Source organism: Callospermophilus lateralis, chromosome 10 (assembly GCF_048772815.1).
Source record: "Callospermophilus lateralis isolate mCalLat2 chromosome 10, mCalLat2.hap1, whole genome shotgun sequence".
NCBI lineage: Eukaryota > Metazoa > Chordata > Mammalia > Rodentia > Sciuridae > Callospermophilus > Callospermophilus lateralis.
The window spans coordinates 132,116,411-132,139,136 of record NC_135314.1 but is presented as its reverse complement, the minus strand read 5'-3'; the positions used below and the strand labels follow the sequence as shown (position 1 = coordinate 132,139,136).

At 40.4% G+C, this 22,726-nt stretch overlaps 1 protein-coding gene across 6 annotated transcripts in view; it reads right to left on the bottom strand.

The window, feature by feature from the left end:
• The window catches only part of Usp4 (ubiquitin specific peptidase 4), a 48,963-nt gene that overhangs the window by 25,863 nt on the left and 374 nt on the right, over positions 1–22,726 (bottom strand). For 2 of the 6 annotated variants that reach the window (XM_076867828.2, XM_076867831.2), the window contains exons 2-7: positions 19,659–19,786; positions 12,873–13,003; positions 9,279–9,405; positions 6,961–7,106; positions 6,769–6,830; positions 281–421 (exon numbers count right to left, since the gene is read on the bottom strand). In XM_076867828.2, the coding sequence (XP_076723943.2) occupies positions 281–421; positions 6,769–6,830; positions 6,961–7,106; positions 9,279–9,405; positions 12,873–13,003; positions 19,659–19,786 (735 nt within the window). Of the gene's footprint in view, positions 1–280; positions 422–6,768; positions 6,831–6,960; positions 7,107–9,278; positions 9,406–12,594; positions 12,743–12,872; positions 13,004–19,658; positions 19,787–22,527; positions 22,548–22,726 lie in introns of those variants that run through there. The other 4 variants (XM_076867832.2, XM_076867829.2, XM_076867830.2 and 1 more) reach the window with 3 other exon arrangements.

Sequence of the window (22,726 nt, the reverse complement as noted above, 5' to 3'; positions counted from 1 at the left end):
CCAGCCTATCCTTCCAAAATAAATGCACTGTGCCCCCACAATCACCAGTGACTTAGCCTATGGGGAAAACACCAGCCTATAGGACAATAAACAATGTAAGTCAGAAGTAGGAGGCACACTTAGACTGTGGGTATAAAAAGTAGTGAGAGACCACCTGCAACCCATTCCTAGGGGGAGCTCTGATCCCATGATGCTTAGCCTAACAACAGATGAGAACTCCAGATACAGTCTGCAAATGGACTCAGAGGAAGGGAAGCAAAGTGAAATGGCCTGCTCTTACCCCCTGCTGACACCGGAACAATGCATCCCAGAGGTGTTAATGCTATCACCATTTGCAATGGGAGAGGCAGACACTGAGGAATAGGGACTTGCTGATGATTTTGGAGAGGTAGTAAAATTTCTGCTAGGCACAGTGCTTGATCTGAGAGAGAGAAGCAGAAACAATGCTACTGATTTTTTGCAAAGTGCAAGCCCTATTTAATGCCTTAGGACTTTTTTCAAGAAATAAATGTTCTCCATATTTAGTCAGTTAAAATAAGCTGCAAAAGTCCTATTTTTATAATTCTTCAAGATAAATTAAGTTCAGAAATTAATTAATCTTCAGGTCTCATTAGCCTACATGGTCATGTAGGTCATGTACTGAATCTTCCAGTGCAATAAACCACAAGGTTGAACTTCAGGTCATTCTGATTTCATTTATAAATTACAAGTTTTTCTGAAATTTTAAGTCTTACCAGTGAAAGGCACAGAAAAATGGCAATAAGACTTCTCTCAAGGGATGAGATTGTGGCTCAGTGGTAGAGTGCTGCCTAACACACGCGGGGCCCTGGGTTCAATCCTCAGCACCCCATAAAAATAAATAAATGGAATAAAGGTATTGTGTCCAACTTAAAAAAAAAAAAGACTTCTCTCAAAATAGCTGACACAAAGGCATGGTGGTGTACACCTATAATCACAGCAGCTCAGTAGGCTGAGGCAAGAGGATCATGGGTTCTAAGCCAGCCTCAGCAATTTATTGAGGCCCTGAGCAACTCAGTGAGATCCTGTCTCTAAATAAAGTACAAAAAGGGCTAGGGATGTGGCTCAGTGGTTAAGCACCCCTGGGTTCAATCCCTGGTACCAAAAGGAAAAAGAAAAAAAACACTTGACAAACGAACTAAGGTTGTAGTTCAGTGGTAGAGCACTTGCCTAGCACAAAGTGAGGCACTGGGTTCAACCCTTAGCACCATATAAAAAATAAATAGTAAAGATATTTTAAAAATAAAATTAATTATTTAAAATACTTGACACAAGTCAGGGGTAGCGCTTCAAACCTGTGATCCCAGTTATTCAGAAATCTAGGACTAGAGGTCTACAATTTTGAGGTCAGTGTCAGCAAATCAGTGATATTATCTCATATATTTTTATTAAAAGCCAATCATGGTAGTGCACACCTATAATTACAGTAACCTGGGAGGCTGAGGCAGGAGGATTCCAAGTTTGAGGCCAGCCTGGGAAACTTAGTGAGAACTTATCTCAAAATAAAAGAGCTGGGGGTGTTGGAGTTGTGGCTCAGTGGTGGAGTACTCACCTACCATGTGTGAGGCACTGGGTTCGAGCCTCAGCACCACATAAAAATAAAATAAAGGTATTGTGTTCACCTACAACTAAAAAAAGAGCTGGGGGGCTGGGGCTGTAGCTCAGTGGTAGAGTGCTTGCCTAGCATGTGTGAGGCACTGAGGTTTGATCCTCAGCACTGCATATAAATAAATAAATTAAATTAAGGTATAAAAAATATAATAAACAGCTAGGGATGTGGCTCAGTAGTAGAGTGCCCCTGGATTCAATCTCTAGTATAGGGAAAATAAGAGATAAAAAGGATTGGGGTGGAGGCTGGAATTGTGGCTCAGCAGTAGAGTGCTCGTCTAGCATGGGTGGGGCCCAGGTTTGATCTTCAGCACCACATAAAAATAAAGGCATTATGTTGTGTCCATCTACACCTAAAAAAATATTAAAAACTATAACAACAACAACAAAAAAGGATTGGCTCAGTGTGCAGTGCTTGTCCAGCATGCATAAGGTCCTGGGTTCAATACCCAGCAGAAGGGAGGGAGGGAGGGAAGGAAGGAAGAAGGAAGGGAGAGAGGGAGGAAATAAATGCCTGACAAATGCCAATTATTTTTTGGTGCTGGGAATCTAATCCAGGAGCACTTTACCACTGAGCTACCCCCAACCCTTTCTTATTTTTCATTTTGAGACAGATTTTGCTAAACTGCCCAAGCTAGCCTCAAACTTGCAACCTTGCCTCAGCCTCTGGAAGCCATTTAAGGGAAACTGCTTTTGGTTTTTTACATTTGCCAAATGTGAGTAATCTCTATGTTTCAAATTCACATTTCAATATTTTTCACAGACTCTTATTTCAGACTCTACTTTCAGATTAATTAATCTATAGTTAACTGCCCCAAATCTGAAACTGCTACCTAGTCTATCAATATTATAGACTGCATAAAACAGAAGAAAGCAAATCTTTCGGCTTTGTTTCAAATATGTGCAACTGTGATTTTCCTTCTACAACACTGGTTATTTTTACTATGGGAACAATTTTACTATGATACTCTCCTGCAAATAAATATATAAGCTGGGTATGCACACCTATGAGCCCAGAAACGTGGGAGTCTGAGGCAGAAGAATCGCCAAGTTCAAGGCTAGCGTCAGCAACTTTCTTAGATCCCATAGCAAAATTTTAAATAAATAAATTTAAATTTCTTTTTTTCTTTATTTCTTTCTTAAGATACTTGTCTCACTATGTTGTCCAAGGTTTTTCTCAAACTCCTGGGCTCAAGCAACCTTCTTGCTTCAGCCTCCCAAGTAGCTGGGATTATAGGCATATACCACTGGACCCAGCTGTCATAAAACTTTGTATTAGAGTATTTCATTAAAAGGTATTTAAGTCATGAATATATAAAAATCAAAGAAATTGTAACAAGTGAATATGGCTATATAACCAGTACCCAGACCAAAAACAGGGCAGCATCAACCCCCCAAGCATCCTTCCCAGGCTTCTTGCAGTCAAAGTTCTTCCCAAAGCTAACAACTAACCTGACCTCCCCAGAGATTATTTTGCCTGTTAAGTTTTATATCAACAGAATCATATAATACATCCTACTTTATGTCCAGCTTCTCTCTTTTAACATTATGTAGAAACTCACTCATGTTGCTGTGCACTGATGTACTGAATTCCACTGTATATGTACACAGCAACTTATCATGTGATTGTTGGAGGACTCTGGATTAACTCCAAAGTTCATGACTATGACAAACAATGCTGTTGTGAACAACCTTGAACATGTCCTTAAGTGAACATGGGATATGTTTTTGTTAGCTGTTTGCCTAGGAGTAGGAAAGTCAAATTGTAGAATATGTATAAAGTTCTAAAAATATATATATTGAGAATTGAACCCAGAAGTGCTCTACCACTGAACTACAACCCCAACCCCTTTTATTTTGAGACTGAGTCTTGCTAAGTTGCCCAGCTTGGCTTTGAACTCATCATCCTCTTGCCTCAGCCTCCAAAGTAGCTGGGATTATAGGCATTTACCACTTTGCGTAGCTTTGTTTCTCTTTCTTTTCTTTTTTTTTTTTTTTCTGGCATTGTTCTTTTCTTATCTTGAAATTCTGTAAGATAGATGCATTGTTAATATCTTCTTTCACTCTGTGGCTTTCCTTTTTACTCTCTGATGAACATAATATCTTTTTTTTTTTTTTTTTTTTTTTTTTTTGGTACCAGGGATTGAACCAAGGGGCACTTAACCACTGAGTCATACATTTTTTTTTTTTATTTAGAAACAGGGTCTCACTGAATTGCTTAGGGGCTTGACAAGATGCTGTGGCTGGCTTTGAACTCACAATCCTCCTGGTCTCAGCCTCCTAGTTGCTGGGATTACAGGCATGCACCACCACGCCTGGCAATAATTCTTAATTATGTTGATGATGTAGACCGAAACCAGGGCCTTGTTTATGCACTTCCATCCTCTTGTCCCTGTCATTTTCTCTATGTCTACCACCTCCTTACCTCCTGGTCTTCAACCTCTACTTCCTATCATCCCTCAGGATCTAGCCACACAAAGTCCTGCTGGTTTTCAACCAGGCCTGCTTAAGCTCAGGACATCTGCAGCTGCTGTTTCTTCTGATTAATGATGTTATTTGTTCCTATTGAGTACCTCAATCCATGCTGACTCCCTTACTTCCTAGAAGGCTATGTTCAAATGAATCCTGGTTAAATCTGTCCCATTCCAAAGGCTACAGCTCACTAATTCTCTTCCCACATTTTTATCCACAATGTTCGTAAGTCACTGGAAACACATGTTTTTCTTATTTATCTTTTATTCTGCTCCTTGAGATAAAGACTTGGTATTTACCATATCCTCAGTATGAACAACAGTATCTAGTACCATGTAAGGGAGTGGAGAAGAGAATGTACCTCAGGAATTCCACTCTGCACTTACTGCCTATTGGCCACACCTTACTAGAAGATTAACCTTCAGGAAGTCTCAACAAGGCACTGCTCTTTTCCAAAAACTGCCTCTTAAACAGAATCTCTTAGGTCTCAGGGTATGAGAAGGATAGGGAGAAACTAGGCTGAGAAGAGAAAAAGGTGCAGTTAAGTCTCCCCTGGGGGCTGGGATTATGGCTCAGTGGCAGAGCTCTTGCCTAGCACATGTGAGGCACTGGGCTCAATCCTCAGCACCACATAAAAAAAATAAATAAATAAAATGAAAGCATGGGTTCATCTGCAATTAAAAAAAAAAAAGTCTCCCCTGACCAGTATACCCAGCTTTCTTTTGCCCTGACCTACCAGTTCTGTCTCACAGGCTGTAATCTAAACACCTTCTCTCTACCCAGGGGGGTTTCTTTCAATTATTTGGCATTTTAAGCTTCAAAATGGGATTGACTGCCTTGGTTTGAATATTAGTTTCCTGTTGGAGATGTCACAAATTGTCATAAACTCAGTAGCTTAAAATAACACAGATTTATTATCTGCAGTTATGCAAGTCAAAAGTCCAAAATGGTTCTCTCTGAACTAAAATCAAGGCATTGGCCAGGGTGCATGTGTTTGGGGAGGCTTTAGGTACTCCTACAGGCTGCCCATATTCCTTGACTCATGGCCAGTTGACTTTTTCTCACATTTCACTACCTTGAATCTGCTTCTGTCCTCATACAATTTTGACTCTCCAGCCTTCCTTTAACTCTTAGGACACTTGCAATTATATTGGATCCACCTACATGATCTCTCCATGTCAATATCATTATCTTTTTCTTTATATGGTACCGGGGATTGACTCCAGAGGCACTTTAACACTGAACCACATCTTCAGCAATTTTTATTTTGAGACAGGGTCTTGCTAAGTTACTTAGGGCCTTGCTAAATTGCAGAAGTTGGCCTTGAACTTGCAGATTCTCCCGTTTCAGCCTCCTGAGTCACTGGGAAAACAGGTGTGCATCCTTAGGCCTAGCTCATTATATATATATATATTTTTTTTTTTTTTTTTTTTTTTAAAGATGTAGATGGATACAACACAATACCTTTATTTTTATGTGATGCTAAGGATCGAACCTGGGCCCCACCCATGCTAGGTGAGCGCTCTACCGCTGAGCCACAATCCCAGCCCCTCATTATCTTAATTATATATGCAAAATCCCTTTGTAATATATTTGTAAATTCTGAGGATTAGAATATGGACATTTGGGGGGGCATTATTTTTCCTATCCCAGCTATTTTTGCCAACTTATCAGGAAACAGTAACTGAGCTTTCTAAGAACCAGAGTCCATGGCTGGACTTCAAGAGATCTGTAAAAATCCTTGAAAATGTTTGCAATCTGTAAAATTCCCAAATATTCTGAATATCTATGCATGTTTCTCAAGATGGCTTGTAGTTTTCATGCCATTCAAATGAGCTATGAACATATCACTCTATTACAAAGTTCAAGTCCTAACAAAAGGAAGAGAGCAGATCCCAACACTGTCCCTGTAACTATTGGGGCACAGACATAATTTCCCAATCTTACACTATAAGGCAAGTTCAACACTTTTTTCTCTTCTAAGGACATGCACAATTCCACATATTTCATGAATATCTAAAATAACTATGCCTGGAGTCCCAATTTGTTTAATTTATGTGGTACTGAGGTTGGAACTCAAAGGAAGCCTCCCACCAAGCTACATCCTCAATCCTTTATTATTTTGAGTCTGCGTTCACTACCTGTGATCCTCCTGTCTCCTGAGTTGCTGGGATTATGGGCACGTGCCAATACACCTGACTAGAGTTCCAGTTTAGTATCTGAACAATACCCCTGTAACCATGAGTAACAGGACACTAAGCAGAATGGGGTGGGATCAAACTATCACCTTTAAGTCATATAAGACCTCATGCATAATCCCTCTTCTTTTCCCTCACAGTCTCTAACCATAGGTGGAAAAATAAAGGATCTTGAAAAAAATCAAAATCATCTCTTGGTAGAGCAGTCAATGTCAGATCCTGCCCCTTGTCTTTCTCCTTCTCTCATTCTCAATAAGCAAAGGCTTGTGGCCTTGCTGAGACACACTGACAGGTTTCCCTTAGATGAATGCCCAAGAATGCTGCTTACCAAGAGCTTATAGCTTCATCCAAGACTAAACTGCATGATTTTTCCATCTGATTCAGAACCATTTTTCTGAGTACAACTGCCTTAGAAAAGAATGTCTCTATTACACCTGTGAGCCCAGCCACATGGGAGAAAACATTCACTTACTTTGACTGCAGGGTCTGCCTGGGCCATGTGCCATCTTCATTTTGGGGCTCAATTACTAGCACCTGAGTGAAAGGGGAAACCAAATGAGGAGAGTGCAATCCACCCCACTCCTGACATGCTTATAGCCAGAAGCTTTTTGGTCAAATACCCTGGACAGAGCTGCCTGTTTGAGCATAGCCTGGGCCCTCCTACCTGACCCTGGTAGAGCCCAGCATCTTGGATAGTGTTGTCTAGTTTGCTCAACTGCTCGTAGGTGTTGCTCATGTATTTGTTCCAGAGCCGTGTTTCACGCTCCGCAGGGATGTTGAACAGCTTCCGCATCTCCTTCTCGATGGTTGCTAGGGTGCAGAAACATTACTCAGAGCTTTCTACCAATACAAGGCTAAAGACAGCCAAGGCAAACCAATGCTCATCCTCTTTCCTTTTCAGATGCTCACATGTACTTTGGAACAAAAGTTCTGACAGAACCTCGACCCTCTGGTAACTCCTGAAGGCCTCCTCTTGCACTTGTAACACCCAAAAACTTTTCTTAGGCTTCTCTGATAATTTAGGTCATATTTCTAGCACAGACACACATAGAAAGTGAGAAACAGAGTTCAGTGTGATGGCACCTGCCTGTAATGCCAGCATGTAGGAGGCTGAGGGAAGATCACAAAATCAAGCGCAGCCAGGCAACTGAGCCAGAACTGGGTATATAGCTCAGTGGTAAAGTGCCCCTGGGTTCAATCCCCAATATCGCCACAAAAAAAAAAAAAAAAAAAAAGCAGTGCTGTGGTAGTGTGGCTGAGTTATAGAGCACTTTCCTAGCATGCATGAAATTCTAGGTTCAATCCCCAGAACAAAGAAAAAAGAAAAAGTAAGGCCTGGGGACATAGCTTGGTTGGTCAAGTGCTTGCCTCACAGGCACAAGGCCCTGGATTCAATGTCCAGTACCATTAAACAAAAACTGAAGTCAGGCACAGTGAGCTCACCTACAATCCCAGCTACAAGGGAAGCAGAAAGAGGAGGAATGCAAGTTAGAGACCAGTCTTAGCAAATAAGCAAGACCCTATCTCAAAATATCTCAAAATAAAAAGGTTCAGGGATATGATTCATTGGTAAAATTATAATAATAAATTTTTAAAAATTAAAAAAATTAAGAAGGATTCTCTTTGGAGTTAAAACAGATATGTGGGGACTGGAGTTGTGTCTCAGTGGTAAAGCACTCGCCTGGCATATGTGAGGCACTGGGTTCGATCCTCAGCACCACATAAAAATAAATAAGTAAATAAAATAAAGGTCCATTGAAAACTAAAAATAAATATTAAAAAAAAAGATGATTTCAAAGCTAGCTCTGCCACTTTTTTACTGAAATTGCTATGATGAATAGGTGTGACTGTGTGTGTGCACATAATGCACATAAACACATATCTTTTGGTGCTGAGGATTAAATCTAGGGCCTTGCATACACTACTGCTACTCAGCTAGCTATACCTCAAGTCCCTTGCTGAGACTTTTTTAATAACTTCCTGACTCTTCATTTCTCCATCTTTATTACCATATGACAAATGAGCTCAGTATTCTATAGAACATAATTCCCAGGTTTGGCTCTCTAAAAGAATCTCCTGAGAGCCAGGTGTGGCAGCCCACACCTGTAATCCAACAGTTTGGGATGCTGAGGCAGGAGGATTGAGTTCAAAGCCAGTCTCAGCAACTTATCGAGGCCCTAAGCAATTCAGTGAGACCTGTGTCTAAGGGACTGGGGAAATAAGTCAGTTGGGAGAATGCTTGACTCTCATGCACAAAGTCCTGGGTTCAATCCCCAGCATCACAATAAATAAATAAATAAATAAAGCAAGCAAGCAAGCCCTGATTTGGAAGAAGTTCCTTTAAAAAAAAAAGTAAGAAAGAAAGAGCCTGTGTCTAAATAATATAAAAATGGGCTGGGTATGTGGATCAGTAGTTAAGTGCCCCTGGGTTCAATCCCCAGTATCAAAAAAAGAAAAAGAATCTCCTGAACTGGGCTTGGTGGCACAGGCTATAATCCCAGCAACTTAGGAGGTCAATGGAGGAGAATCACAGTTCAAAGTCAGCCTCAGCAACTTATCAAGACCCTGTGTCAAAAAATAAAAAGGGGGGCTGGGACTGTGGCTCAGCTGTAGAGCGCGAGCGCTCGCCTAGCACAGGCAGGACCCGGGTTCAATCCTCAGCATCACATTAAAAAATAAAGACGTTGTATTGTGTCCATCTACACCTAAAAAATAAATATTAAAATAATAATAAAAATAAAAAATAAAAAGGGCTGGGGATAAAAAACTGCTCAGCATATAAACACCCCTGAGTTAAATCCCTAGTGCCAAAGAAAAAGAAAAAAAGAAAAAAGAATCTCCTAGGCAACAGGTTCCCAGGTCAGGACTGGCCTGAGATGATCTGGACCCAGGTCTGAAGATGTGCCGTAGCTTTCCCTTCTATCAGCCACTGTGTCCTGCACTCTCTCCCCAGATATCTAGAACCCCAGCCCAGCTGCTCACCAATGGTGTCTGCCTTGCTGAAATGGCAACTCAGGACATTGGTGGGGTCGCTGTTCTCACAGAGCTTCAGTTCCAGCAAATATACCTCCACTTTGCAGTGCTTGACAAATAGGCCATGCTCCACAACCTGTAAACAAAAGGCAGGGATGAAGGAGCAGTGGTTCTAAAACTGAACAGTACTGGGAAGAAAATGTCTCCCTAAGACCAAAAGGAAAAACTTTAGTCATCAGTTTCCCTCAGTAATCAGAGATCAAAAGTACAAATTTTCGTCTATATGTACAAATTTTTAAAACCATCAGCATTTGTCCTAGGATTTAAGATTTTTTTCCACTCATTAGGACCAACCAGGAGTACCATGACAGAACCATTAAATCCTAACTGGATTCTATAGAACATAATTCTATGGATTTAATGCCACATCAAGGCTTCCAGGAAAGTCTCAGGACATCAACTTTGCACAGAAAAGTTACTGTAAACTCATTCTCCTTAAAATACATGCCTGATGTAGAAGAATTCTCAGTGGTAGAACACATACCTAACATGTTTGAGACCCTGGGTTCAATCCCGAGCACCATAGAATTAAAAAAAAAAAAAGTGGAGGGAACTGCATTTGGTGATATAACCTGTAATTCCCGCAACTTGGGAGACTGAGGTAGGAAGATTACAATTCAAGGAAGGAAGATTAAAATTCAAGACCCTGTCTCAAGATTTTAAAAAATAGATAAACAAAAGGGGCTGGAAGAGGCTGAGGCTGTGTAGCTCAGTGGCAGAGTGCTTGCCTAGCTTGTGCGAGGCACTGGGTTCCATCCTTAGCACTACATAAAAATAAAAACAAAGGCATTCTGTCCATCTACAACTACAAAAGAATTTTTTTTTTTAAAAAGGGCAGGGGGCTGGGAATTTAGTTCAGTGACATTTCATCTACTACATAAAAGGCTGTAAGCTCAATCCCCAGTTCTGCAAAACAAAATGAAATAACAATTTTTTAAAAGTAAAAAAGGGCTGGGGTTGGGGATTTAGCTCACTGGCAAGCCAACTGCCTAGCACAAACAAAGGTCTACGCAATAGTTGAGACTCTTCTCAAAATAAAAAAACAAAAAGGGCTGGGGATGTAGCTCAGTGGTAAAGCACCCCTTGGTTAAATCTACAGTACAAAAAACAAATAAATAAAAAAGGCTTACTAATTAGAACAAATTAAATAATTATTTAAAGTAAATAAATAGTAAATAAAATAAAAAGGGCTAGAGGGCTGGGGATGCAGTTCAGTGGTAGTGCACTTTCCTACTACATATGAGACCCTGGATCTAATATCCAGTAACATAATAGAAGAAAAAAAGAAAAAAAGAAAACAAAGCTAATTAACTCATCAATTCAGAGTCATACTTGTGTATAAAGCCAGATACTGCACAAAAGGGAAGTCACTGTTCACCTTTAGGTGAGATCATGACGCTGCTTCCTCCCTTGGAGAGTTTGTCAAATTAGTGACTAAAGAATATATAAATATGTATAAATATATATAGAAATATATATATCATTCTTGGCAGAGTACTCACACTGCAATACTACTGGCATTTAGGAACATCTTTAGAAGTCTAGCATGCCCCTAACCTTTTGATCCCTAACCTTCTCAGGAGTTCAAGATACAGGAAAAAAATAGTTATGGCCCAAAATGACTTTTAGATACACTGTATCACTAAAAAAAAAAGAATCACTGTACCAGGACTGCAACTCTTTACTACTCAGCTAAGAATACATACCCAACAGAGTAAGAATTTTACCTTGTCCCTAAACAACAGCAGACATGTGAGCTCTTGTGATTTCCGGATAGACAGGACAAGAAAACAACTGTGAGAGACAGGGTGATGGTCTTCTTGTGAGTCTTATCTACAGAGGTGCTAACAATCTGGGATTCTGCCCTGGGGTTTATATTCCCTCAAGAGGATAATATTCTCTGGGTGTAAATGACTGATTTTTAAAGTACTCAACTATGTGGCCAAAGACCGAAGCACAGAAGTAAAAGTGATGGTGTTTTGCCAGGCATGGTGGCCCACGCCTACAATCCCAGTGGCTCAGGAGGCTGAGGCAGGAGGATCCAAAGTTCAAAGCCAGCCTCAGCAATGGCGAGGTGCTAAGCAACTCAGTGAGGCCCTGTCTCTAAATAAAATACAAAGGGGCTGGAGATGTGGCTCAAGCAGTAGCGCGCTCGCCTGGCATGCGTGCGGCCTGGGTTCGGTCCTCAGCACCACATACAGACAAAGATGTTGTGTCCGCCAAATATTAAAAAAATAAATATTAAAATTCTCTCTCTCTCCCTCTTTCTCACTCTCTCTCACTCTTTAAAAAAAAAAAATAAATAAATAAATAAATAAAATATAAAAAGGGGGTGGGGATAAGGCTCAGTGGTTATAGCCCCTGGTTTCAATCCCCAGTACCAAAAAAAAGAAAGGTGGTGTTTTACACACATTATCCCAGTGACTGAGGAGGCTAAGTAAGGTAGGAGAATAACAAGTTAGAGGGCAGTCTGAGCAAATAAGAACCTGATTAGTAAGTTGTGGTGATATATGTCTGTAATCAGGAGGCTAAGGCAGGAGGATTACAAATCTGAAACCAGCCTCAGCAACTTAGCTGATCAACTTAGTGAGACCCTGTCTCAAAATAAAAAATAAAAAGGGCTGGGGATGTAGCTCAGTGGTTGAGAACCCCAGGATCAAGGCTGGAACCAAAAAATAAATACAAAAATAAAATTAAAAAAGAGCTAGACATGTAGCTCAGTTGTATAGAGCCCCTGGGTTCAATCCCCCAGTATGGAGAGAGAGAAAAGAAAGAAAGCTGGGGATGTGGTTCAGTGCCTAGCATGCAACAAGGCCCTGGATTCAATCCCCAGCACCACAAAACAAAACAAACAAAAAAGGCTGGGTGTGGTGGTGCACACCTATAATTCCAGTGGCTAGGGAGGCTGAGGTAGGAAGATCACAAGTTCAAAGCTAACCTCAGCAATAGCAAGGCATTAAGCAGCTCTACTTTATTTAGAGCAACTGTTTCTAAATAGGAAAGGAAGAAACAAACAAAATAAGGCTAAGCATGTGGCTCAATGGTTGAGTTGGAGAAAATTAAAACTTCCAATTTACATTTACATTTCCCCTGAGTTCAATCCCTGGTACCAAAAAAAAAGAAAGATGGGTTTTTGTTTATTCTGGGTTGTTCTGTTTTGTTTGTTTGTTTGTTTTTTTGTGGTACTCACTGGAGACTGAACCAAGTGCTCTAACACTGAGCTACATCAGAAAAAATTTAAGATAAACAAGAAGCTGTACTTTACTGTAAGTCCATATGGCCCAAGTGAACTTTCATAGTCTTCCAGAAAATGCTCTCATAGCACCATTGGACACATCCCATTGGGCAGCTCTGATGTTTGAAGGCCACTCACTGTAACATACTAGGTGAACATCACTCACAATCATAATTGCCTAAAAAGAACCAGAAACCTCCTTTCAACCACTTATGTATGTTCATTTTCCTAAGAAACCAACACAATTTGGTATCCCTCCAGGAGCACCTGCAGATACTGACCATCAGTATTCATATTCATATACTCACTTTTCTGACAATAGGCTGCTGGCCCTCTACACAGCCATACCAATTTAGTAATTTATTCCAGGCCTCAGTTGGGACCAAGACATAGTCCAGTTCATCAATTAAGTGTTCTTTTAAGGTCTGACTCTCAGGATCTGAAAAAGGCAAACAGCATATAACTAACTCATTGTTCTTTTCACCAGTTAGACTTACATGATTTTTTTTTTCCCTACTAGAGATTGAACCCAGGGCTTCACAACATCCCTAGCCTTTATTTATTTATTGGGTACCAGAGATTGAACCTAGAAGCAGTCACCACTGAGCCACATCCACAGCCCTTTATTTCTTGTTTTGAGACAGGGTCATGCTAAGTTGCTGAGACTGGCCTAGAACTTGCAATCCTCCTGCCTCCACCTCCTGAGTTGTTGGAATTACAGGTTTGTGCCACCACACCCAGCACTTTTATTAATTTTGAGACTACTAAATGTCCCAGGATGACTCTGAACTTCTAATCCTCCTGCCTCAGGCTCCTGAGCCACTGGGATTACAGGTGTATGCCACCACAACCAAGAGGCATATGCCACCACCTGTATTTGTTTTACATGACTCTTTGTATTTTTCAAGAAATAAGAAAAGTGGGGCTGAGGACGTTGTTCAAGCGGTAGCGCACTCGCCTGGCATGCGTGCGGCTCGGGTTCGATCCTCAGCACCACATACAAAGATGTTGTGTCCACCGAAAACTAAAAAATAAATATTAATAAATTCTCTCTCTCGCTCTCTCTTAAAAAAAATAAATAAATAAGAAAAGTTACCAACTACAAAATTCCAAAATTCTATCAGAGACCTGCCTCCTCTTTGTCTTTAATTAAATTTTCTGAACATTTTATGAGTAACTCTATTTTTCTACAATTAGAGGTAGAAGAAAGTTGGATGTAGTGGTGTGCACCTGTGGTACCTGAGGCAACACAGGAGGACTCCATCTAGAAAAAGAAGAGGAGGAGGAGAAAGAAGAAGAGGAGGAGGAGGAAGAGGAAGAAGGAGGGGGAGAAGGAAAAGAAGAGCAAGAAGAGAAGGAGGAAGAGGCAGAGAGGGAGGAGGAGGAGGAGGAGAAGCAGTAGCAACAGCAGGGCACAGTGGTGCCCGCCTATAATCACAGCAGCTAGGGACGCTGAGACAGGAAAATTGAGAATTCAAAGCCAGCCTCAGCTACATTGAGGTGCTACACAACTCAGTGAGACCCTGTCTCTAAATAAAAATACAAAATAAGGCTGGGGATGTGGCTAGTGGACAAGTGCCTCTGAGCTCAATCCCCAGTACTGGGGTGGGGAGGGGGACCACAGAGACAAAAAAAAAAAAAAAAAAGAGGAAGAAGAGGAGGAGGAGAAAAGATAAAACTTCCAATTTACATTTCCAAAATGTTTTAGGATTCCAAAATTAAAACAATTAATTTAAAAGTATTTATTTATCATAAGTCTTAGGAATACCATATTAAAGTCAAATATCATCTTCCCCTGAAAGGATGGGGATGTGACTCAGTGGTAGATTCTTGCTTAGCATGTGTGAAGCCCTGAGTTCAATCCCCAGTACTGTCCCCACCCTCCACTCCCCAAAAAAGAGGCACTGAAGTTACATTTATTTCATCAAGACTCAATTAGTACTTTTGCTTTCCCACCCCACCAATGCTACAGATTGAACCCAGGATCTCACACATGCTAGGCAAGCACTCTACCATTGATCCAGTCCTATTTTATTGTTTTGTGGTGCAGGGTATCAAATCCAGGGCAATTAGGCAAGCATCCTTCCACTAACCTACATTATACCTCCTGCCCCTTAGCATTGTCAGTGTGCTTTTTGTTTGTTTGTTTTTTGTTTTGGGTACTAGGGATTGAAACCAGGGGCGTGGGGCTGGGGATGTGGCTCAAGCGGTAGCGCGCTCGCCTGGCATGCATGCAGCCCGGGTTCAATGCTCAGCACCACATACAAACAAAGATGTTGTGTCCACCAAAAACTAAAAAATAAATATTAAAATATTTAAAAAAAAAAAAAAAAGAAACCAGGGGCACTTTAAAACTGAGCCATATCCCCAGTCCCTTATTTATTTATTTATTTGTTTATTTTTGGTACCAGGATTGCCTTGCCCTTTTTATTTTGAGACAACATCACTAAATTGTTGAGGCTGGCTTTGAACTTGAGATCCTCTTGCCTCAGCCTCCTAAGCCTCTGGGATTACAGGCATGTACCACCACACTGGCAACATTCTTGGTTTTAAATACTCCAAGTCATAGCTCAGATAGATGGTCCTGGGCAGAATGGAAAGAGAATGCATTTAACATATCAGACATACATTTTATACCTACAACAGAAAGGCAGCAATCCTGGGCTTCAGAACTGGACATCCATGGTCTGAAACATACTCTCTCAAGAAAGGACATAGGGAAGATGGATCACCTTCCACCAAGGATGCTCTCTGCCAAGTCTGTGCCCATCAATATCCACTCTAAGAACAACAGAAAAGTTGAAGGGTACATGCCTGTAATGCCTACAATCTTAGTTACTGAAAAAGCTAAGGCAATTTGGTTGCAGCAGCACACACCTGTAATCCAAGTGGCTTGGTATGCTGAGGCAAGAGGATTCCAAGTTCAAAGTCAGCCTCAGCAATTTAACAAGGCCCTAAGCAACTTAGCAAGACTGTGTCTCAAAATACAACATAAAAAGGGATTGGGGTGGGCTGGGGATATAGCTCAGTTAGTAGAGTGCTTGCCTAGCAAGCACAAGGTTCAGCACCCCCACACCCCTAAATTCAATCCCTGGTACCAGAAAAAACAAACAAACAACAACAAACAAACAAAAAAAAAACGGCTAGTGCAGAAGGACTCCAAGTTCAAGACCAGCCTGGGTAATTTACAAGATTGTGTCCTAAAAGAAAAAAATGAAAGGGCCAGAAAAGTTGATGCATACCTGTAATCCAAATGGCTCAAGAGACTGAGGCAGGAGGATCACGAGTTCAAAACCAGCCTCAGCAAATTAGCTAGGCCCTAAGCAACTTAGTGAGACCCTGTCTCTAAATAAAATAAAAAGACTAGGGATGTGGCTCAGTAGTTAAGTTCCCCTGGGTTCAATGCCTGGGAGCCAGCCACCCCCAAAAAATTAAAATTAAAAAATAAAAGGGGTTGGGGATGCAGATCTGGTCAAACATACTGTACCAAAGAACAGATAGAAACTTTCAAAAACAGGGAAGAAACCAACAGCTTTCAGTCTCCTCAACCCCAAGTACATCAGTTATACAAAGCTCTTCCCCCTCTAGCTCAATGATAATTTTCCCAAATATGTCATTATTTTGTGAGTGGGTGTGTGGTGGTAAAGATGGAGCCCAGAACCTCAAGCACACCCTCTACCACTGAACTCAAACACATCATTCTTATGACAGTATTTGGCGAGCACAGAAATTCAATAGCAATTTTCAATGCAGATCACTATTTTTACTCAAAACTGAATCAATCTGAGGACATAATGCTAAAAAACACACAGAGATCTTCTGTTTTGTTTTTGAGGCACTGGAAATTGAGCCCATGGGCACTTCACATCCCTGGCCCTTTTTTTGAATGTTTTATTTAGAGACAGTCTCACTGGTTGTGGTAGCTCATTCCTATAATTCCAGAAACTCAGGAGGCTGAGGCAGGAGGATTGCTGATTCAAGACAGCATTAGCAACTTAGCAAGACTCTGTCTCAAAAAAAAAAAAAAAAAAAAAAAATTAAAAAGTCTGGGGATGTAGCTCAGTAGTAAAGCACCCCTGGTTTTAGTTCCCAATACCAAAAGAAAAAAATGCTTGGAACTCTCAATCCTCCTGCCTCCTCGAGTATCACTGGGATTACAGATGTGCACCACTGCCAGGTAACATTGGCCGGAGGGGGCGGGGGGTTGGTATTAGGGATTGAACCCAGGAACACTTATCCACTGAGCTATATCCCCAGCCCTTTTTTTTTTTTTTTTTTTTTTTTTAGTTTGAGTCAGGGTCCTGCTAAGCTGCTCAGGGCCTTGCTAAATTGCTGAGACTGGCTTTGAACTTGCAATCCTCTTAAGCCACTGGGATCACAGGCATGTGCCACTGCACCTGGCAACACAGAAATTTTAAAATGAGGATTTACTCTCTACAAATTTCTGTTAACAGGCAAATAGAGGAAAATAAGAGCACCATTTGGTATAACACAGGAATTCCATCCGATATAAAAGTAGAGACATAGGTAGAAATGAAAGAAGGGGCTCTCTACAGACAACACCAACAAGAATATGTTCTTCCTGCTTCCCACATTTTCAAGAGTTTCTTCCAGGCCACTTCTATGACCACAGGTAGAAGGCAGCCAGGCTAATGACTGAGCGCCTAGGAAGTAAGGATTTGAATTTCATTCACCAGAAATCAGTCATTTATGCATTATCAATGTCGAGAGTCTAATGGAATGTGCTTTTCATTTCTCAGCCATAGAGATTAACATTTCAAGCCAAGACTTAGTGACACAAAATTCGGGGCCATAAAAGGAATGCTTGCCCTTAAGAATTATTTTTAGAGCTGATGATGTAGCTCAGTGACACAGTGTTTCCCGGTCTAGCATGCTCAAGACCCTGAGCTCTGTTCCTGGTACTACCACCAAAAAAATAAATAAATAAAAAACAAAGAATTATCCTTTTGAAAGGAGTGGGAAGAGGGGAGGGAAAGGGAAGATACTGGAGAAGGAGGCTGAGCAAATTATGTTTATATGCATATATGAATATGGCATAAGGAATATCTCCTATTCTGAATAATTACAATGCATCAATTAAAAAAAATAAATTAAAAATAAATAGTCATAGGCTGGGTTTGTAGCTCAGTGGTAAAGCGCTTGCCTAGTCCACGTAAGGCACTGGGTTCAATCCTTAGCACCACATAAAAATAAAAATAAAGATATTGTATCCATGTACAACTTAAAATATATTAAAAACAAATAAATAAAGTAAAAATGTGTCCACAACTATAAATAGATAGATAGATACCATTTTAAAAAAATAGTCAGGTGTTATGGCAACACTCCTATTATCCCAATAAATCAGACAGCTAAGGCAAAGGATCGCAAATTCAAGGCCAATCTCAGCAACTTAGTTAGGCCCTAAGCAACTTAGTGAGATTGTCTCAAAATAAAAAATAAAAACGGCTAGGGACTTAACTCAGTGGAAAAGCAACCCTGGGTTGAATCCCCAGTACCAAATAAATAAATGAACTTAGAAAAAAATTATCAAACAAAAACAAGTAGTCTCCTTTTCAAAATAAAAAGAGGGCCAGAAGCAATGGCATAGGCCTATAATCCCAGAAAGATCACAGGCCAGTCTTGGAAACTTAGGAAAACTCTGCCTCAAAATTAAAAAATTAAAAAATCTAGGTATGTAGTTCGATAATCTTTTTTTTTTTTTCTTTAGTGGTGCTAGGAATTGAACCCAGTGCTTTGTGCATGTAAGGCAAGCATTTTACCAACTGAGCTATAAGTGTTGGTTCTAGGGATGTAGTTCAATGGTAGAGCACCACTGGGTTCAATCCCCAATACCAAAAAAAAAAAAAAAAAAAACAGGGAAAGAGAACACAGTGTGAACATAATGAATGCAATAATTCCTTAGAGCAACTTCATGGTATAGTGCCATCATCTGACCTACATCAGGAAACAAAGCAAATGACACTATTTACATAATTTAGATCTCTCCTTAAAAGAAAATATAAACTCAAGACTGCTCATTTTAACAAACATCCAGATTACTGTCAGGCTGTTAGGTATATATAAATTAGGTCTCACACTTTGAAATATGAGACTACTCTCTTTTGGCCCTGATTTTGAACAGAGGTGACAGATCACCTGCCCACAAAGAAATTTACAGTCAGAAAACCTGAGAAAAAACTAACTCTGTTATCTCCACACATCTACAGGTGTAAGCCAAGCACTAGTATGTCACATATTAGTGTCATATGTGCCAAGGTGCCCAGTAGGAGCTGAATGTGGCTATAACTCTGTCTACTAACTTTCCACCTCTTCTCACACTAATTCTATGACAAACATGGCCATCACAGGAATGCATAACAATCTTCAATAGGTCTATACTTTGTTCCACTTCAAAGTTAACACAAAAAAATGTGGTTCCCCAGGCTGGAAATGTAAATCAGAGTTAGAGCACTAAGCTAGCGCGTGTGCAAGGGAGTAGGTTCCATACCCGGTATCAAAAAAAAAAAAAAAAAAAAAATTCTGGTTCCTGTATTTCAAATTTCAGATGCAATTTCAAAATACAATGTTTCTTTCTTTTGATATACTAATCTAAAATCTGAGAATTTCAATAGGATTTAAACAGAAAAAAAATTAAAATATTAGAAGCATACTCTTGTTAGAAACAGTTAATTTAGCCAGGAACAGTGGCCTGTAATCTCAGCAGGTTGGGATGTTGAGACAAGAGGATCATGAGTTCAAGATCAGTCTAAGCAACTTATTGAGACCCCGTCTCAATGAAATGAAAAACAAAAAGGGGTGAGGATGTAGCCCAGTGGTAAAGCATTCTAAGTTAAATCTCTAGTACCAAAAAAATTTTAAAAATTAATAAAACAGTTAATTTAGAAAAGAACAGCTTTACTTCTACCTAAGGGTCTGCAAAAACTTCTACTACAGACACAAAAATTGAGGACGCTTGTTTCTATCTCCTCACACTAGGAAAGTCAGGTTCACAGCGTCTATGTTACAAATATACATGATCACAAGCGACTGCCCAGGTGTACATTTAGCTAGAAAGCAAAAGTATACTGCACCTGAGAAGAGTCCTGAGTTGTCTATCGGTCCAGGAAACAGGTTATGTTCACCCACATTGTACATATCCCAGCTATCAAAGCCCACATACTTCTTCCATTGCTTGAACCACCTGCTGTCAATAAGATACCTAGAGAAAGAGAACAATTTACTATAGCAAAAAAACAAAGGTGGCAAGTTTCTGCAACTGTTCCCTTAATCTGAGTGTGCGGTGCTAGGGATGGGCCCCTCATATGCCAGGCAAGCACTATACTACTAAGCCCTAGTCACCCTTAATCTTTTCTTTGTTTTTGTTTTTGAACCAGGGACTGAACACAGAGGCACTTTACCACTGGGCCATAAATCCAACCCTTTATGTTTTATTTTAAGACAGGGTCTCACTAAGTTGCTTAGGAGCTTACTGAGTTGCTGAGGTTGACCTCAAACTTGAAATGTTCCAGCCTCAAGCTCCTGAGCTGCTGTGATTATAGACGTACACCACTATGCCCAGCCCCCTTAATCTTTTATATGGTCTTTCCACGTTGGAGAATATATAATCCCCACTAAAAACACACCCTCAGCCGAGTAGTACAGTGGCACACAATTATAATCCCATCAGTTCAGGAACCTGAGGCAGGAGGCTCATGAGTTCAAAGCCAGCCTCAGCACCGTAGTGAGGCCCTAAGCAACTTATAGTGAGACCTTGTCTCAAAATTAAAAGAAATAAAAATAAATAGGTGCAAATGTGCTTAAGGGACCCTGGATTCAATCCCCAGTACCAAAAAAAAAAAAAAAAAAGGCATTAAGTTGTACTTTACATTGCTTTCTATACTTAAATATAAGCAAATCTGATCATATTTTAAAAGTATCATTATGCTGTTTTATAATCAAGACAGAAGGAGGGGAAACATTTCCAGGGCAACAAAGCACAATTAGTTCTTCTTTTTTTTCTTTTTGCGGGGTAGGGGGTGCTGGGGATTGAACCCAGAGCCTTGTGCATGCAAAGCAAGCACTCTATCAACTGAGCTATATCTCCAGCCCAACACCCAATGATTTTAATCTATTAAACTTCTTTGGCCGGAGATATAGCTCAATTGTAGAGTGCTTGCCTTGCATGGGTAAACCCCAGAACAAGAAAAAAAAAAAAATCCTTTGCTTCTTCTGAATATTCTATGTATCATTCTTTGTAGAACAACTTTAAAGATACCTCTGCATGCCTTGCCTTTCACAATTTGGAAAGTTCAGAATAAACAAAGCTATACCTGAACTCCTCACCACAATGTTTCTCTTCCCTGCTTCAACTCTTCCTAGATATATCAACACCACAATGTTTTCGTAGAATGAGTTAGGCCCGGTGACCCATGCCTGTAATCCTGATTACGTGGGAAACTGAGGCAGAAGAATCACAAGTTGAAAGCCAGCCTATACAACTTAGCAAGACCATGTCTCAAAATAAAAAATAAAAATGGCTGGGGAATGTAGCTCAGTGACAAAATACCCTTGTATTCAATCCCAAGTGTCAAAAAAGAATATTTTTCAATCACATTTAATGCAAAGTCTAGCCCCAGTTTTCTACTTCCACATAGTAACATCACCTAGGCCTCTCCACTACTGGAAAGTATTTTATCTTCTACTAAACATTTATTAAGAAGTCTCATAGCAGCCAGGCCTGATGACACAGGCCTGTAACCCCAGCAAATCCAGAGGTTGAGGCAAGAGGATCTCAAATTCTAGGACAGCCTATGCAACCTAGGGAGACCAGATCAAAAAGAAAAAAAAAAAAAAATTAAAAAGGGATGGGGAAGCCCAGTATATTGGCACACACCTGTATCCCATTGGCCTAAAAGTCTGTGGCAGGAGGATCACAAATTCAAACCCAGCCTCAGTAATTTAGCAAGACCCTCTCTCAAAAAAAAAAAAAAAGCGGGGTGGGGGGGCGCCTTGGGATTGTGGCTCAGTGCTAGAGTGTTCGCCTAGCATACATGAGGCCCTGGGTTCGAACCTCAGCACCACATAAATGTAAAATAAAGATATTGGGCCCACCTAAAAATAAAAAATAAATATTTTTTAAAAAATGGACTGGTGATGTGGCTCACTGGTTAAGGGCCCCTGGGTTCAATCCCAGTTACCCCCCCCCCAAAAAAAAAAAAAAAAAAACTGGGGATGTAGCTCAACAACACATGCCTTGGATTCAATCCCCAGTAATTTAATAAAAAATAAAATTAACTCTCTTCGCCTTTTTTCAGCCATGTGGTGCAAGCACCGTATTTGGTTCCTCACCATCTCTTCTCACAAGACTTTCAGGAAGAGCAATTTTTGGCCAAGAAGCAAAATCGTCCCATTCCCCAGTGGTTTCAAATGAAAACCGGTAATAAAATCAGGTACAATTCCAAGAGGAGACACTGGAGGAGAACCAAGCTGAGTCAATAAGGAATGACATGAAATGGCACATGTATTTATCAAGGCTGTGATCATTTTTTCCTGTCCACCTGAAAATGTTTGCACTATCTGGAGAGAGTCACAGAAGCCGGAGTACTGGTTTGGGTTGGTTTGCTAATAAATATGTGAAATATTTGAAAAAAAAATTAAATTTCTTAAAAAACCTGCCTTGCTCTACTACATCTTTGACTTTTAACCTTCTATCATGCTCCAGGATCCATGCTACCTTCTTCTTCCACCCCTAGAATTTACTATCACAATTATTTTTTACTTTTGCTTCCAAATAATCTGGGCCTTTTAGACATTTGTTCAGTTTCTGACCTTGACATGTGTTCAGCAATCTACAAGTTACAAAGTTTCTACCTCTGATCTCAACCTACTGAGGGTGATAAACCACAAAATTGCTACCCTGGTTTTAGTTGTAAGGTACAGAGGTGTATGAAGTATGGACACCTTCGCCAAGGTCACACGGCGACTCTTCAAGGTAAAGGGCTCTCCCACTCTCACGGTCCCCGCGAGCACTCCCCTTTTTCCACACCCTACATCACTTGTCAGAGCCGGTTATGTTCTTGGAGCTATGAATGGGTCAGGACAACATCCAGCACCTCCCATGCTGTTCCTCAGCTGACCCCAGGATTCCACTCCTGAAGAC